Genomic DNA, 19,263 nt, shown 5'->3' on the forward strand with positions numbered 1-19,263 from the left:
AGAGAGCAAGTGGCAGGGACCGAAGAGAGACGAGAGATCGAGGGAGATTGAGGGGGTTTCGAGAGAGAGGAGATTCGAGAGAGACCGAAAGTACGTTGCGTAACGTGCGATAGACAAGAAAAGTTGCAGCGGGGGTGCTCCGAACCATCGTTATGGTGGGGATGGACCGCGCGGCGCGGATCGAGTCGTGGGCGCGAAATGGTCGTTGGATGGGGGGCGCGGAAGGGACGGAGAAAGGAGGAGGGGGGGATAGAACAAGCGCAAGTGAGAGAGAAACCGTGGTTGGCGCGGGGGAAGGAGGACGGGGAGGGGAGAGGGGGGCGAGTAGAGGCGCGGAGCAACCGACCAACCAGTCTACCAGTCAGTCATCCGTGCTCCGTCGTGCGAGTGAGATTGCGGCGGTACGCTCGCTCGGTGTGGTTACTCGCGCGCGCGCGACGGCGACGACTCGACGTCGTCGTCCGACACTCTGCAGGTCGTCGGCGTGGACCGTTAACGCGGGACACGAGGACGCGGCACGGATCGCGTCTTTCTTCTTCCTCGCGAATTACTTCGAAGGAGAGTACACATCGCGCTGGGTGTAGCAGCGGAGTCCGCTTCTAGTGCATCGCATCCTCTCCTCTTCCGCGTTCCTTCCTGAGGCGTGAATCTGAAGCAAGAGAGATTCGGTCGACGGTTCGATTTCCGAACGTGAAGGGTGAGTGCATATTTCATATGCGTTGTGTCGAATGCCTCGCACGCGCTACTCGGATTGCGCGTCACGAGCCAACATGTGATCGTGCTCCGTTCGCTCTTGCCGCAGAGATACGCGAATACCGTTAGGTGGCAACCTCTCTCCGAGAGACCCCTGTGAAAGACGCTTGAATATCGCAGACGAAAAGTTACTTGCCGCCGCGCCGCTCGAAGATTGCAGCCGAGTTCGCATAGGAAATTGTCTCTCTGAGAACGGTTGCGAAGACGAGGTTACGTGATGTCGCGGGACGCGAAGGTCAAGGACGCACATTGAATGTATCGTGGGAATTATTTGAAATGGATATATGACTACGTATTTTGACCTGTGTGTTTACGTAGCTCCCGCTCGCTTCGTTTCGAAGTCACGAGACGTGCCTGACTTCAGACGAGTCACGTGTGGCGGTCTTCACGCGCGCGGGAATCGCGTTAATTTCAAATTTCGAACTAACGCGCGCGTACAGTTTATTTTTATGGGCTTTCTACAATAATAAGTCATTACTTTTAAATCTTGAGCAGAGAAATTGACTAATCATGGTCGATTATTCTTCTCATATTCGACCGTGATTGGTCAACTTCTCACGGCTTAACTTAGATAATAGACTCTACTTACTGTAGAAAGTCCATTAGACTTAATTACTGTGTACCAGGATTGGGAAAGTTACATTATAAAAGTAATTCGTTACCATTCTTTTTTCCGAAATCATTATTGATACTGATTTAAATAAATTATTTATTATCATTATATTTATTACTCAAAAAATAATAAGGTCATTAACCGTTACTTTTCTACCGAATTTTGATGACTTCCTGTTTAGAGTGGTATCTAATTGTCTTAGTCACTTCTTCGATTAATGGCTCTTGTCTCAATTTATCTTTGAGGAGGTCAATACGATCTTAGTCGCTAATTGGTCAGTTCAGTACAACATCTATAGTGGTTAAAATAGTTGTGGTTAATTGAAATGTGGTCAAATATAACTCTTATTTTTTCTGAAACTCGATTATGCACGTTCCATATACAGTATTCTCCATAAGTTTGGAAACAAATTATAAAAGTGTGCAATAAGTGTGTTTTAAGAAAAATATTTACATAATAAAATCGATATATTTTGATTTGTAAATAATTATTTAATTGAAAAAAGAAATGAAAATACATATGTATATACATTATTTATAATAATGCTATTAAAATATGGAAAATATGGAAATTTTTATTAAAACGCGATTCATACGAAATCTAATTCTTCGACCATTTTACAATTTTTATGGAGTCTGAAATCAACTTGCGACTCAAATAATTTACTACCTTTATCGAAACCAATTAAACCTGTGATGTGTATATTCAACGCACGCAAGTACGACGTTACAAAACAAGTGACAATGTATAAACAATAAACCAAAGCGCGAAATTCAACCTTGAGTGTTCCGATGCTGTGAAATGATTGTCCAACATATTTTCGACATATACAATCTTATAGACGTTCTAGATAAAAATGTTTATCATGATTTAGATATCTTACGACGTATTTAAATAAAAAATATGTATAGATTGCTGTCATGTAATAAAAGATTTTCCTGTAAAACATAGGGTGTTTCTAAACTTATGGAGGATACTGTACATGTATTGTACGTGTAAAAAATAAAAGTAACAATTATATTATTATTAAAAAATACAATTGCGTTATTATTAATGTTATAAATAAAGAAATGCAAGTAGTTATCCATTTATAAAAGTAATTGTAAGGATAACGATGTTACAAGTAATACATTACTTCCCAACGCTGCTGTGTAATTTACCTAGTTTAATAATAATTAATATGCAACTCTATTACGTTCAAAAGATATTTGATATTCCCATTCACGTGTATCAGATTAATATTCAAAGGAATTTAGAATCGCTCGCAATTCTTAAACAGAATAATGAATAAGAAAGATAAATTGTGGTACGGCTTGTAACGGTTCAACTGCATCTCTTCTTTACTTATATTTTTTACTTATTTTTAACGAGTCGTTATTTTTAACAAATATGAATTTTTTACTTTGAATTTTTATTTTATATATAATGTGAATGTAATAAATATGCCTATAAAATGTATTGTGTGTCATAAAAATATGGGATATCAGAATCTTTGGAAAAATTTCATTGATTTATGACAAACTATGTTATAAATAGCACAAGAAATATAGAAATGGAAAAAAACAGAGATATATTGCAGTTACAAAAATAGTTCATGTAGGTGTATACTATATTTTATTACATACTCTGTGTCAGTATATTACAACCAGTAATATTCTTTATTACGAATTTTTGCAAAAAACAATGTACAAAAAATGTAAATTTAAAGGTAACGAACAAATACAAAAAAAGAGTATAGATAATTTTTAAGGATTTAATTAAAAATCAAATGAGATAATTTTTTGAGATTAAATACATTTTTATTTCAATATTTTAATATTTGTAATGGTTTATTATTAATTTTTGTGTGTAGAAAGCAATAGATAAAATTATAAAATTTAAAGGTTAACCAAACAAATACAAAAATAAAGAAAAATAATTTTTAAGGATAATATTTATTATGGATTATTTTTATTACATTTAGGAGGAAGTTGCCTATAACGTATCTCCTAACGTTTAAACAAAATTGTAATAAAAGTACTGAAGAGATCAGAATATTTCTGTACTTACAAACTTTGATTCATTGGTAATAAAATAAAATGATACTTTTATGAAAATAAACATTAAATTATTTTTTAAATCAGATTAAAAAAAAGTAGTTTTTGGTACGATTTGGGTTGTTAAATTGTACCATCTGATTTCTAAATCATACTTCTAATATATAACAGTAAATAAGCTGATATTGCTTATTGTGATTGACATTAAAATAATATCTTTAATAATATCTTTAATCAAAATGATGATAATAACGTCAGTTTTTTTACTGGGAAAATGAACAAAATTAATTTTGATACTCATTTATTAATAAATTTATTTTTAATTTCGAACTGAGTATATATATTTAAATAGATATAATAAAATCTTTTCTATTATAAAAATAGAAATTAAACTCTGTGTTTTTTAAACTCATTTAAGAAAACAAATTAAAAAGCAATACTTAAATTGATTTAAACTATTGCACTATATTTCAAAATATTAAAATTTCAGATATTTTGAAAAAATAAATTTTGGAAATAAAATCAATTACGGATTTTTCCATCATAATAGGAAAGATTTAATAGAAAAACTCAATAGAAAGACTCAATAGAAAAATTTAATTGAAAGACTCAATAGATAAGACTCAATATATTGATAAGTAATCACTTTCTTGAACTTATTTAAATAGTTTTGTCTTAATTAAATTAAATTGTTTTAATTAAATTGTTTTGCAAATGTCAGGATTGTCACTATAGATTTCGTGCAACCACTTAGAGCATCTGAATCCACACCTTAGATCAGACATCGAACAAAATCAATTTTAAATGTCACTCGTAAACAGACGACTCGAAGACAAAAAAAAAGATAGTTCTTAACCCATATTACCAGTCACATTAGCGTCATTATCTTTAAAAAAAAAAATGTTTTTCGTTTAAAAAATACAATGGAGGTACGATTTAACCGTCGGTACGACTTCACTCCACTTTATTACGAATTGCGGAAAGCAATATAAAAAAGTATAAAATTTAAAGATAACAAACGAATATAAAAAAAAGGACAAAGATAATGTTTTTAAAAGATAAACTAAAAATAAAGTGAATAATTCTTGTAATTTCAATACATTTTTATTTTTAGCATTTTTAATGATTTTTATTTAAAAAGTTAATTTCTTTTTATTAATTTATATAATACATATATAATCTATGTGGGATAAAAAATTTTTTAACCTTTCTCTAAATGAGGGCATATTTCGTAAAAGCTATAACAGCCTAAATCTGATATTTCGCGAGCATCGACGTATTAACTAGTTTCAATTAAACGTTCGCTCATCGAAAAATATTTCGTTTCTCCCGCGAGGGAGAACGTTGGGTGCCAATCGCTCCCGAGTTTCATGGAGCGATGTTAATTTGCAACGCGATGTTTACCGATCGCGAACGCGCAGTGGACCGAGAGAAAATAAATTCGCCTGCGAACGCGGGCATACCAATCTCTTTATTGCGGTCGCGCGTGTATTTTTCGGGATTCGCGGCATATACCATCAGGGTAAGTAATTTCGTCCGATTGCATTTGCCGAGGCTAAACGTTTCCGATCACGCCGTAGAGATTGCGACCCTTTCTCGTGATTATTTGCATCTGGATATTGCATCGGTAATATCGAACGTTTCGATATTACCGCGATTGTATCAAAGACGTATTCTCAGATAAATCTATAGATAATTTTTATATATCTAATATAAGTTCCTTGAAATAGAGGAATATCGTATTAAATATAGCTTATCAATAATTTCGGATTTATGTACCAAACTAAAATCCACTTGATATTATCACATCAAAAAAATGCATTAAATTTTAATAAATATTTGTTTGAATGTATTAACTAAATATTTATTAAATGTAAACATATAATATTTAATTTGGCTCAAGAACCATTAATATGATTTAAGTATCATTTTTTTATTGAGTAAATATTTATTTATTGTATTTGTTGTATTAAATGTTGTAGTCAGTATTATAAATTAAAACAAATATTTATTAAAATTTAGTGATTTTTTTTACTGCGAATATATTATGTATTTTATTGATTCATGATACTCGAATGATACTTAAGCTTAATATACTACATGACTAAAATTAATTTAAATTCTGTAATTGGCTTCCGATTTGAATTTTCTCATGGGAAAAGTTGTTTATGAGAAAATACGTTTTCCACATCGTGAAACATCCCGTGTATTTCAGTATCCTATTTTAACAAGGGATTCGAATCAGTTGGTTTTTATTTGTGCTTGCACAGCATTTCCTCGTTACGATGAACTACGCTCATATCATAGTACCTCTGCAGTCTCTGACCCCGGTTTCCTGTTACAAGAACGACCTTGGCATCGCTCGGTTTCAACGGGATCGTTCCATCTCGGCGAATCGCAATTTATTTTCATTATGAAATCTCACTGAATCCGAGCTTTAAATTTCGGTGAATTCTCAATGAAAGGAACATATAAGTGTAGCAACATTAAATTTATTAAGAGATCTTTAATGAAACACGATATTTTTTTTATATCATCTGGTACGTTTAAAAGTAAATTAATAAAATTATTATTATATATAAATCACATTTGTGATGACTTTGTACGCATGGAATTTACATCAGACTGTTTGTCTCCGACGATGTCGCTTCATTTTCATGTTCGTGATGCATTATCGATGAAGACGAGCGAAGTTACGCAGCGTAATATCATTTGTGATAGAACGGCCGTTTCGCTTTACGATATAGAACCGCTTCGCGTAATACTGAGATGCATATCAGTGTTACTGTTCCGTTATTTCGAGAACTAAAATCTGTAACGAGATACGTTACCTCTCGTAGATAGATTCATCTAGATATTATTCCGTTAACAAAGCATCGCAAATACATAAACTCGAAAAATAGATTCTGTCTGGAAAATATTATATCCTCCGTTCCGATCGCGTATCTCCATTACTGTCCATTAATAATCCGTAGTCGACCTACTATTTTTTGAACTGTTCCATTGGTTGACATTGTTTTAATATACTCGTGGGTTTTCGCTTTACTTCTATTAGCGCCATAGTCATATGTAAAACACATTTAATTCTGTATCATGCGAAACGAAAAACACAATTCAATACGAAATAATGCGATATCGCGCGATACATAATTCTTATAAAAAATAAAAGAGTTTATGACAGATATTAATCCTCTTGAGTCCAAAAATGTAAAAAAAATTCATTTTGAACATTTTATGTTTGTCACAAAATTATCGAAATTGCTTATTCTTTGCTATTTATTTTGAATGATCATTTTTCATTATTTATTTTTTTAATAATTTATTAAATTTTATTATGGTTCACATTAAATTAACGATTTGCATTAAATTTTTGGTAACATAAAATCCAAGTTGGAATTAGAGAACGTAATATTTAGGATGTAATATGTATGCAGCACACATAAGACGCTTAATACACAACGTTTTTTCAAATAAATACTTGTAGTTCCGAACTCAGAGAACTCCCGCGTCTCGATCGTTTTTGTTTGAAACCAACCGTCCAACTTTCGAACCGTGCACTATATCTTCATTACTCCTTGTTACATCGTATAATCGATTGTAAGACTTGATCTGTATAATGGTTTATTTTTTTAAATATTATAAAGCATAAATGTAATTAAAATATTAGATCCAGTTAAAAAGTTTTTAGAAGTCTAAATTTTGTTTATGCATTACTTTTGTAATATCCTAATATACAGTTTATGTTAGTAATAATTATTAAATTTATGTTAAACTCTCTGCAATGATATTTTTACTCTTTTCGTTTGCAATCTGTATTTTTATTCTATCTATAAGTTTTTCTAAAATTTAGAAAAATTTAGAGTTACTTTTCAACATTTTTATTACATTATCAAATAGTTTTTTAACTTTACTGTTGAAACTTTTATTTAATAAAAATTGAAATTTAAACAAAAATGAAAAAAAAAATTTGATAGTAAAATTTCGCTTATGTTTAAAAAGACTCAGATTGCAAACAGAAGATCAAATTACTAATATATATATATGTGTGTGTGTAATATGGTTTTTTAAATTTATGAAATGATTTCTGTTATTTACAAATATAGCTAATAATTTTATAAAATAAGGAAAATAAATTAAAAGTTTTGAATAAATATATCGACACAAAAATTAGCAGAAAAGAATAATTAATTAAGAGATAAATCGTTGAGGACATTACATTATACAGATTTGGGGCATTACTGGGCATTATTGAGCATTACTTACGTCTTAAGAGAATTATAATAAACGGTATGCATTACTGGAATAGCATTAATGAACATTACTAGGGCATTAATGGACATTATTAAGGCATTAATGGGCATAAAAATTGGACATTACTTAGGTATTACTGAGCATTGGTGTACACAATTTTGATCGGCGATTAACCCTTCGTAATTAATATTATACTCTATTTAATATAATATTCTATTTAAAAGAGAATTGTCGATTGGATTAATTTTTTTTATTGATTTAATTCGCTAATTTTTATTAGTTTGTCAATAATATTGCTCTGATGAAAATTTGATGTAGCTTATATTTTTAAGCTTAAATGTTTAAATAATCTTGAAATTAAGATTCTGTTAAAGTAAAATTTTTATCCATTCCTGATTTCTTAGGTCCTTCGTCTCTAGAATCAGAACATCGTGAGTCATTGTCTTCAAGTCCGAGCTACTATAGTCAGATAGAGCTTAGATATTACTTCATAATATCTAAGATGAGTTTGTGGAGATTTTCCAGTGTGAAGGCGATTATTATATACCTGACGAAAGATCTGCCAATACTCTCGTTCGTTTTAGTTCGACCGCATTTTTATTTCAATAGATTGAATCCGAATTTTAAAAGAACGCTTCTTTTCTCCAACGGGACTTATAACTCGACTTGATTGACCCTCCGTTCAGCTTCCCTCGAATGATAGTTTTGCCCTCTTTTATCTCGAAATTAAAAAGAAGGCCATTGCTGTCGTCTCGGCCGGTTGCGCCGGCTTAACTACGAAGAGGATAGAACGACAAAGAGAAGCCTGACACAAAGTGCGAGAGCATTGTGAAAGAAGGGAAAGGATGGTGTCAGAGATGAGGACGGGGATAGTTGGATAGGACGCGAGTTGGCTTAAATTTAATTCATTTCTCTAGCAACCCTTTTCTATTCTCTCTTTATCACGACTCTGGCGAGACGAAAGGTAAGAGGGGTGAAACGAGGTTGGTGGAAGACCAACTCGCGAATGCAATTTCCTCGTGGCGCGAACTGGATGTTCCTGCGGGTTGCAACCGTCCAGGCGGACCAATGTTGAGTCCTTTTTCCGGAGGCTGACTCACTCGAAAAGTCCTTTGAACGTGACGATAATGTGAACTTTCATCACTATAGAGATTTATAGTTTACTAATAAAAGTTTATTAATAAAAAGCACTCAAGAGACCATAGACATTAATTGAGCATGAGTTTTAATTCTAGATCTTGAGATAGATTTCGTAAATTATTAGAATCTCGCATGATATTAGTAACTAAAATTATGAATGAAACCCGCCAAGGAATATAAACTTTTGTTACGCTGCAGAGAAATTAAGTTGCAATGTCCTAATCATCGGAAACTGTCTTATAACAATCATTTCATATATCTTTAAGTTTCTATTGTTAATAAAGAGAAAAAAAATAAAATGTAAAATAAAAGTTATAAAGAATCTGAAACAAGATTTAAATGATAGTTTAACTAAAGGAATTAATCGATTTGATTTTAATAGATAAGTAATGAATTAATATATTTTTATATACAAGTGTTTTTGATTATAAAAATTAGGAAACGTTTTTGTAATAGTATAAAATTGAAGAAAATTTATATTTACATCAGCTATATAAAAATACATAAAATATATGTATATATGTATATATACATATATACAATACAATTTAATAATAATTGAAGAGTGATAAATAAATAATGTTTTATAACATTTTATATTATGAAATATGTTTTACAAATAGAAAATTAGTTTTATTTTACGATGCGATTACTATGACAATAATAATTGCAGTAAATGATTAGAAATGATAATTTTTGATGCGTTTGAAACGCAAGTTTTCTGCTTCCTACTATCTACGATCACAATGGATAGTATCGTGTACGTGAATTATGTAGTGTAACGAAAGTTAAGTAAGAGCTTGGATACGATGATTAATTTGATGGTATGCCACGTTATAACGACGGCTCTCATAAAAAATCATGTAACAACTGGCTTCCCATTCGATTTCTGTAATGCGGAATCGCCGAGTGGTTGTAAAATCAGCTCTAATCCATAACGGAGAATCAGGTCACGTTATATGCGAATGCAATTTCGTCGAGGCGAAACTATTCGTGCTGTAATCACCGTAAACCGACGTGGATTTTGCTAGGCTGAATCTTTTTTTTTCGACACGAAAATGCTGACTAGGCCGAATGTTCTTCAAACGTGACGTTAGTACAAAGCGTGAGTCCTTGACAATGTGATGCATTGTTAACGATGGAGAATAATGTTTCGAAGTGCCAAGAGATGCACATAAATAATATCTTTAAATAGTTTCCAATCTCTTTGTACTCGTATTATATGTTTGCACATATGTATACTTTAAACTGTTTTTTGAATTGTTTCTCGGAATTAATTTTCCTCTAGTTTATAATTTTTAAAGTTCTTTGACGCTTGGAGTTAATATAAAAATTCATAAATTACAGAACTGACCAACTCAAGCTTTTAGCAAGCATATATAATGTACACTAGCATCGTGTACCAGAACTTGCTTTGAAATTAATTTTCGCGATTATCAGGTACTTTAAGTAGTTCAACTGCGATTTTGCAAATTTAAGTAGGATAAACTCGAGTATTATGGCCACACGAGAAAGATGACCATAGGTTACAATTTCTTCAACAATTACTAAATAGACCATTTTTAAAGTAATTTTGAAAATCTGTTACCAGTTCTTTTCCGTATAACCATCTTACCCGAGTTTACTTTATCCGAAATCAACTAAGAGTTTTTGTTGGAAACTTCGACTAATCAATTTCTCTTAACATCGTTTGCAGCCCAAGACCCGTTCTGAAGCAAAGAGAGATCTAACTCAGCGAGGACCTTGGCGATACATCTCATCGTTCGTCTCCTGCGGTGCACCCAAGGGAACGATGCGGTGTTCGATGACGTGATCGACCTCTCGGTCAGCTACGCGCCGTGACCTCGTTCGAGTGGCTGGCCATTCACTTCTTCGTGACCGGGCATGATTGTAAACTCGAAGAGTACGACAAGACGCTGAAACAAAATCGAGAATTTTGTTTTTTTTCTTCGAACAAGTCAAGAAACGTACAGAATTTTCATGGAAGAGAGTGTCTCTCGTGGCGTCAACTCGTTGACGTTCTCGAAAAGAGAGGATGTGCGAGAGAATATCAAGATCATGAGGGCTTCTGTGTAATGAGGGAACATACTAAACAAAACGAAGGGCGAACGATTGAAATGCGCGAAAGGAGGATCTGACCAGATGCTTTGCTGACACCCGAAGAAACGGGCGTAAGAGGAGGAATTCTGGAGGTATGATAGACGCGTGAAGAACGGGAACGCTGACGACGCCGCGCGAGTAATTGAGTCGTGTCGGTGAAAAATTCCAACGCCGGCGAAGTGCACGTTTCTTCTGCTACAGAGAAGGAAACGAGAGAGGAGACAATCGAGAAATACGAGAGATCCAGTAGCAAAACATTCATCTCGTGCTGAGGAAATGAAGGTACGATATGAAAATCTTTAATAAGCGGACGTGACTATGAAAGTCAATGGACGAAAGTCAAGACGAAGATATAACATCAGACTGAGCTTGAGACTTTTTTATTAAGTAAAACGATTTAAACGCAACAATCTGAGACCTGACAAATCTGGATGGCTAGCTCAGTTTGAATAAAGTGAAATATAGAGGGTACTCCTCGAGAGAAGGCGATGACAGATCTCCGGTCTTGTTGAGACCCCGTGTGAATCTCAGCGTGCAGGAGGCGTGAGAGGTGACAAGGTCGCGTTGGATGTCCGTGCGGCGTGAATATCCGCGAATCGGGAAGGTCATACGCGATCGCCGCAGTGATCGCGCGCGACGGCGGACATCCGCGTTCGTGGCAGCGCACGCGACACTGTCATCACGAGAATCATTCCGTTGTCTTCCCCACTCGTCGGCGGCCACATGACTTGACGATTGCCTCTTTCTCCTCCCGCTGCTGCTCCTGCCCGTTGACCGAAGGCGGCGGCGGCAGTGGCGGCGACGACGTCACGGCGACGTCGACGTGGACGATAGCGACGAAGAGTCAACGGCTGACAACGCGGTGTGGTGGAGGTTCGGTACTTAAAACGAGTAACACGCGCCGCTGGCGATTCAGTCGTTCGCAAGCGGTTGGTCCGCAGGTGCACGACGTGCGTGGGTGCCTGCGAGAAGCGCGTGTATGAGTGTATACGTGAGTGGTCGCGTTTTCCTGGATCGTCGTCTGCGTGTACACGTGCGTGGTCCATAAAAGGGAGCTCCCGCACAGAGAAGACACCGGAAAGATCGACCGAGAAGAATCGCAACAGGGAACAAGAAAGAGAGAAAAAGAGCAAACACAAAGTAGTTCTTTAGAGGCTGCAGATCCTTGCTTCCTCTTCTTCGTTTCGGCAACCGTGGTGTGTCGTGACAATCGTGGTGTTTGTCGTGGTGGCACGGTGTTACCGTCGTGTCGCTGCTGCCCTGGCAAGCGGTGGCGACGGTGGCGGTGGTGTTGGTGGTGGAGATATATAGTAGTGGATGATAACTGTGGCTCGCGGGGGTGGCGAAACTGGAGCAGCCGGTGGCGATCATCGTCGTCGGTGCAGCGGTGGAGCTATCATGTGCACGCGGCGGATTTTCGGACTGGCGGTCGTGGCCCTGCTCACTCTCGGCGGTCGAGCGCGCGCGTATACCAACCAGTGGGCGGCACACATCGATGGAGGAGAGAAGGTGGCCAAGCGAGTTGCCGAGGACTACGGATTTCGCTATTTGGGCAAGGTCAGTTCGCTATTTGAGCATCACGGCTCCCAGACCTAGATTGGGATTGGGTCTCTCTTTCTTTTAATATATAGTTTCCGCGATCGTGCGCGGAATCTCTAGATTGTCATGGAAGACCTTTTGCAGACCTTTTCACCGTAACGTGAATACGATTTTACGTTTTTTTCCTGAAACGAACATTTACCGATACAGCTGCTTTCGGTGGTAATTATTGTATTGGAATTGTTTAATTAATCGACTGTGATGAAATCGAACGGTTATGAGAGGAAATTATTGATGAGTAATGGGTATTATTAAAATGAGATTAATTGATCCAAATACGTTTTGGCTTACGCAATGCGATGGTTTCTTTTAGATTGTATATTGATAGAGAGAACAATATTTAAATAAAATTAAGTACAAGTATTAAATATATCTAATTGAATCGTTGAAAATCGAAGTGCTGTAAGGCACGAAGTGCGGCGGAATAAATATGAATGTGTTATCATCAAGGTGAATTATACAATGCTCTTGAGATTTAATAGCACGTTCTTCTTCCAAGTAACAAACAATCTATGCCATTTAGTTCTAGCAGCTCGATTAGTACACAACATCCAAATTAAAATTACAAGATTTATCCACTTGACATTAATAATTGCGGTAAATTTAAATTAGAGAATTTGAATTAGAGAATTATATTTTCATGTAGAATAACTCGACAATGTGGTGAGGGAAACCGCTTTGTACTTTAATTAATTTCTATTTCATTATTCATTCGTGAAGTTAAGAAGTGCAGAGATCGTTCAAATCGATCTCTTTTCATAAATTGGATATGCGAATTAATATTTAAAGAAGAAACATATGCTACAGTGAGCGGTTTAAATATGCAATTAACGATCCGCAAATACGTTTTCGTTGAATTTGTTCGCTGATATTAGCTTCATTTTCAATAGAGAGACGTATTTTAAAGAGAGACGTAATCCTATTGAAAAAGATATTTTAAAACGTTTTATAATCTTCAACATATCTTGATATTTTTATTTTGAAATCGAAAGATATATAGAGACTTATCCCTTTTCACTTCGGTAACATACTGGTCTCAAAGGAAACTTTCGTACTGTACGATAACGTTTGAAATCGAAATTGGCGGAGAGTTGAACTCAATACGTTTCCAACCGATAGATCTTCTGCCCCTGCAGAGTATCTGGTATGATACCTATATTTTGCTATGAGTTAATAAACCTGTTAACTGCTAAATTGAAATCCTTATAGAGCTCTATTATCTCATTTAGTTTCGTTCATCGATACGATTCTCATTCCAAGTGAGTGCGATATTCATCATTTTCATTGACAAAAAGCTCTATTATATGAAAAGTTCTATTTTTCCTACTTTTTTCCTTGAAGAACACATAACCGATTTTTAGTGCCACTTGATTTTTCATCATTTTTCGCGATTCAAGGAAACATGTCGATTTCGAAACGGACATCGAATCCATTGCCGTATTTTTCACGCCTTCTATGATCACAATGGAAAAATTTCCCGCTACTCGTTCATGCCGTTTCATCATGCTCTTTTTTATCAGCCTGGCTATCAGGAAGATCTATATAGTGCACTTCGATCCGCTGTGTAATAATTCTTGGATTGTAATTTGTTCGGAAAATTATATAACTCCGTTCGGGAGAGAGATTCGGTATTTTTAGATTTCGATTTACATCTTTCTATAGCAGACGTGATCTCATTTTGGCACTTAATCAAACACATGCAAAAAACATGTGATAATTTCTCTTGGTTTGCTTTATGATATTTCAATTATGTGTACATGCTGTGAAAGTGCATACACATCGGTTATGTGTTCTTCAAGAAAAAAAGTAGGAAGAATAGAACTTTTTATATAATAGAATTTTTGTCAATAAAAATAATGAGAATATCGAACGCACTTACAATAAGAATCGTATCGATGAACGAAACTAAATGAAATGAAATAATAAAGCTCCATAAGGATCGATTTCAATTTAGCAATTAATTTATAGGTTTACTAATTCATAGCAAAATATAAGTATCATACAAATATATTTTAAGAAAAAGATTTATGCACATAAAATGAAATTTATGTACGTATAATATGCAGATTTTTAACAAATATTATTTTTTAAAAGGAATTAAAATATTAACTAAAAGCTCTCTCTATTAGATTATATTCAATAAATGCGGATTTTTTTAATTAAAAAGATTCGAATATTAGGTGATTCGATAAAATTTTTACAGTATAATCGTACTTAGAATTGATCACAGAACGAGACTTTTTATATCAAGCAATTACAATTCACTACACTCGTGCTATCTATCAAACAAGATAACGATCCAATCCTGAGTATACCCGACACAAGATTCCTCGAGCCGATCGCTGACGTAAGTCTTGGTGACGTGTGCCTCTGTTTCAGTGACCGTGAAGGCCGTGATGTAGACTTCGTTGTCGCAGTTGTTACAGACGGAAATTAACCTCCGTGACAATCTCCTTTCTGCCTAAATAGCTCACGATGGAGAATCAAACTCGCTATCTTTGGTTTCCACGTCAATTCTTCTTCAATCGGGCACAAACGGTAGATTCCAATTGGGAAGACCGCGTACGTTGAACCACCGAAATGTTGATGAAATATCGCGTTCGCGATAAAGCGATAAAGTTAAAAATACCCTAAATTTTAAATGATCGAGCAAGTTCTTATTGGAAATTTTTTGATTTCTCAATATAATAAAAAAAAAAGTTTATATTGCGCTTGCGATTTTATTTTCATTTATTAATCTTGGTATTGAATATGGTTTTATCTTAAAAATAGAACCGGTTATGCTATTGAAGGTAAAAGGATAAATATATGTCCTTGCTCTATTGTCCATTAACGTAGCGAGTTAACGCACTAACAAAATTAGTAGATAAATTGCTAAACAAAAAACTAAATGCTTTGATTATCACAATATTATTTACGAGAGTTATTTTGAGAATTATTTTATATATTAAATAACACTTTATTAATATAGTTATATAGAAGCAGTTATAATGAAGCAGATATCTGTGCCTCGCTCATCCTGTTTCTTTTTGTAATTGTGGAGCGGCGAAGTATGACAAAGAGCCTGGTTTGTAATTACGCGCGTAAATACTGATACTACGATTTTTAAGATCGAGTAACAACAGGATGTTACAACTAAGGGGAGATAAGCGCGTACACATATTTCATCGGCGCAAAAACTCATTCCGTTTAAGTTAGTTTACGAAAAATTTACATTACTTAAATAATTTGTTCGATCGCGTGTATTATTTTCTTTTTTTCTTTATTTTTTTTTTTTAAATGACACTCATGCGTAAAGCGTGCTCTTGTACATCGCTACTGTCGTAATCGGGTTTGATATTGTAATGCGATAAACAGAATTTTAAAACGAGAATTTACGGAATTGCGAAATTTTAGCCGTATTAATCTCTCTTGCGGAACATGGAAACACACGGGTTTTCCGTGTGTGTCAGCTGTTCCGTTACGCGCCGAAGTGGCCTCGAATGTTTGTCGATTTAATTTTGCAAACGGCTACAATCACTTGCGAAACGCCGTATGATCGGGACCGTCCGTTTATGAACACCTCGATAATAGGACGAATACACATGCATATTGAATGCTCTTCTGGTGGCATGGTATATTGATCTCTCATATTGCTTTTCGTGAACTTCGTAATTTTCCGCGAATAACTTACATATGAATATTTTTCAAGATAAAAGTAGCAACATGTATAACGCTGATTATGTAAAATATGCATTAAACATCCGAGCAGAACAATTCGCAAAAACACAGAAAATATTGAAGAAATAATAAATATTGAAAAACTGAATATTATTTAACGGCATGCAGTTTCTCCATTTTATAGATAATTATGATTATTTTTATTTATTATTGTTTTTCAAGTTAATGAGCTTCCATTTTATATACGTTTGCTATAGTTCCAATACGTTTTTTGATATCTTTTTATTTCGATTTATTAGTTTAAACGTATCTAAAAGATAACACGATCATTCACATCGAATTAACGTTTCTAAGAAACGATATAGTTTTAAATAGGTCACTTTGACAGATAAGCTATTTTTAATATTTTGATAAGCTCTTTATACTGGTTGTGTTCGCTTTGGCGTCCACAATGCTTTAAGCGTCGTTTCATCCTTGTTGTTTAGTATAATTAATAAAAGTTATAAATATTATAATAATTAATAAAAGTATTAAATGTTAAACAAGGACAATTGATATTCACAAGCGCTGTAAGCGACAAAGCGAACGCAGTCACTATGTTGAAGTAATATGTAAGCTTTTATTTCTCAATTCCACAATCCTTGAAAAAGTTGCGATATCATGTCTTATCAAGCAGACAAATTTATGTTAACTTTTATTGCATATATCATCAAATATGATGTAGTTATTAAAATGATTGGGAAATCCAAATGGTTTTTAAAGTTGGGATATCTGTCGGGAATACCTTGCTTCTTAACATGTAAAAAGCTCATATTAAAAATATGATAATTATTACACATATTCACTTGTTGTCTTACATTTGATTTATAATAAGATAGCAATTTTTATTTATTCCGTTTAAATTGACTTTATTACGATTCATTTTAATTATATTTTCTTAATATGAACATTTATATTTAAAAAGGTTTAAATATTGTAATATAAATTTTTAGAAATTTTTTGAAGGAGTTAATACATCAGAGCTTATTAATTGGATCGCAATAAATTTTTTAAAATTATTTCTGTGACAATTCTACTTTAAATTATGATGTAAAAATTTTAAAGCTGCTAGTTTAATTTATTTTTTAAATTTGCTGTTTCTATTTTTGTTTTTTAAATTATTATTTATTTTGATATATTTATTTAGATTTTTTATGCACGTTGTATACGTTTCTTTATCTAAAAATCTTTAAAATATATTAAATATTTTCTGTCTCTTTAAATTACTTTATAAGAATCTTAACCAGTAAATCTCGATAGATTTCAATCAATAGATAAAATTGGTAAGATACGATGTAGATAGAGTGGAATGATTCGTAAAGGGAAAACAATCACAAAGAGATTCTTTTCAACGATAAACTGAGCGACCATAGAAAGATTTGTCTGCTTTTTGTGTTACTTCTAGAGTAACTCTCTTTCTTCGTTATATCTCGTATCAAAGACAGAAAAATTCTCACAAAATGAGTATGTTTCAACCTGAATAAATAAAAGTTTTTTAAATTGCGAGACAACTTTTTCTCGAAATTTCGCCAATTTCTTTTTACTTGGAATTCACAAAACTTTTTGCTCCTGTTTTTTGGGTTGGAGGTCTTTTGAAACATTTGCGTTGGACCTTTGTTAGATTTTACGTAATGATAAAAAGAGCTCTGCCGAGCTGCTCTTTTTAAAAGGAGAGAGGACTATTTTTACCATTTTGAAGATATCTAAAATCTCAAAAATATCTGGAACAACTTAGTTGTATCTTTATCGACATTGTCATCATAAATCTACTTGAGTTGCATTACATTCCATAGCAGCATTCTTTCGACTTTGCTAGCAGTCAAAGTAAAATAACACAAAGCGAAATAATAATTGTTACAGAATAGCAGTATAATTGCCGAATAAAAAATAATTTTTGTGGAATTTGCAAGAAGTTCGGCTGATTGCAAAATTTCTTTCTCGTGAAAAGAAAACTTTTTTTCATTTCTTATTCATAAAATTATATAATTTTTATATTGATATCTTTTCTCCTGAACAATATAACAATTTTGAATTATAAATATTTTATTTTATATTAATATTTTGATATCTGAAGAAAATATAAATATCTTTCATATCTTTCATATTTTAATTATATCTTTCATATTTTAATTATATATACATTATATATATGTAATAATTTATCAAATATAAATTAATTCCTAAAGATTCCTTAATGAAACAATTAATGAGACAAAATGGTTGGATATAACAGGGCAAGAGTCAAGCACGATAATTCTTGTGCAAACCAATATGGTTAACAAAACAACTTTAATAATAATTAATCCGCTTATATGTTTCGGTTTACTTTTGAGCCATCCTCAGAGACAACATGATGTTGCAACCACAAAAAATCCCTTGACAAACTAACCCATTTCAGTGAGCCACCTCCACCCATTAACGAGAACCACAAAAACGAACTCCAATAACAATTTAAAATGTACCAAAATCATTAAAAGGTAAATTTGTTGGGAACAAAAACGATTTATTGTAAAATAATAGAAGATAGCTTACTAAAACAAAAATTCACCATATCACAAACACTTAAATTCTATCGGTTTAGTAAAAAACCAGTCTTTGACCTTTCAGCGAACCAGTGTCAATTATGTTGAAATTAATAACTTTTAATACACCTAAAAACGTTACTCGCAAAGAAAAAGAAAAAAGAAGGAGAAAAACTCTGATATTAATTATAGTCCAGACGGACATCAAAACCAAAATGAATTTTTAATAATTTAATCTTAATGTAACAAAGAATGTACATTCAGTACTGAATGATCAAAGACCCAACAAATTTGTCTTTTAATGATTTTGGTACGTTTTAGATTGTTATTGGATTGTTATTTGATTCGTTTTTATATTGTGGTTTCCGTTAATGGATGGAGGTGGCTCACTGAAGTGGGTTAGTTTGTGAAGGGATTTTTTTTTGTAGTTGCAACATCATATTGTCTCTGAGGATGGCTCAAAAGTGAGCCAAACCATGTAAACGAAGTAATTATTATTAAAGTTGTTTTGTTAACAATATTGGTTTGCACAAGAATTACCGTGCTTGAT

General features: G+C 33.6%; 1 protein-coding gene across 5 annotated transcripts in view; it reads left to right on the forward strand.

Moving 5' to 3' along the window:
- The first annotated feature begins 356 nt into the window (after positions 1 to 356).
- Positions 357 to 19,263, forward strand: part of LOC105149511 (furin-like protease 1) — a 255,160-nt gene continuing 236,253 nt past the window's right edge. For all 5 annotated transcript variants that reach the window (XM_087412782.1, XM_011061965.2, XM_011061963.2 and 2 more), the window contains exons 1-2: positions 357 to 697; positions 10,490 to 12,450. In XM_087412782.1, coding sequence (XP_087268908.1) covers positions 12,211 to 12,450 — 240 coding nt within the window. In that variant the 5' untranslated portion in view covers positions 357 to 697; positions 10,490 to 12,210. The remainder of the gene's footprint in view (positions 698 to 10,489; positions 12,451 to 19,263) is intronic.

Source organism: Acromyrmex echinatior, chromosome 13, assembly GCF_024713525.1.
Source record: "Acromyrmex echinatior isolate Ae372 chromosome 13, ASM2471352v2, whole genome shotgun sequence".
NCBI lineage: Eukaryota > Metazoa > Arthropoda > Insecta > Hymenoptera > Formicidae > Acromyrmex > Acromyrmex echinatior.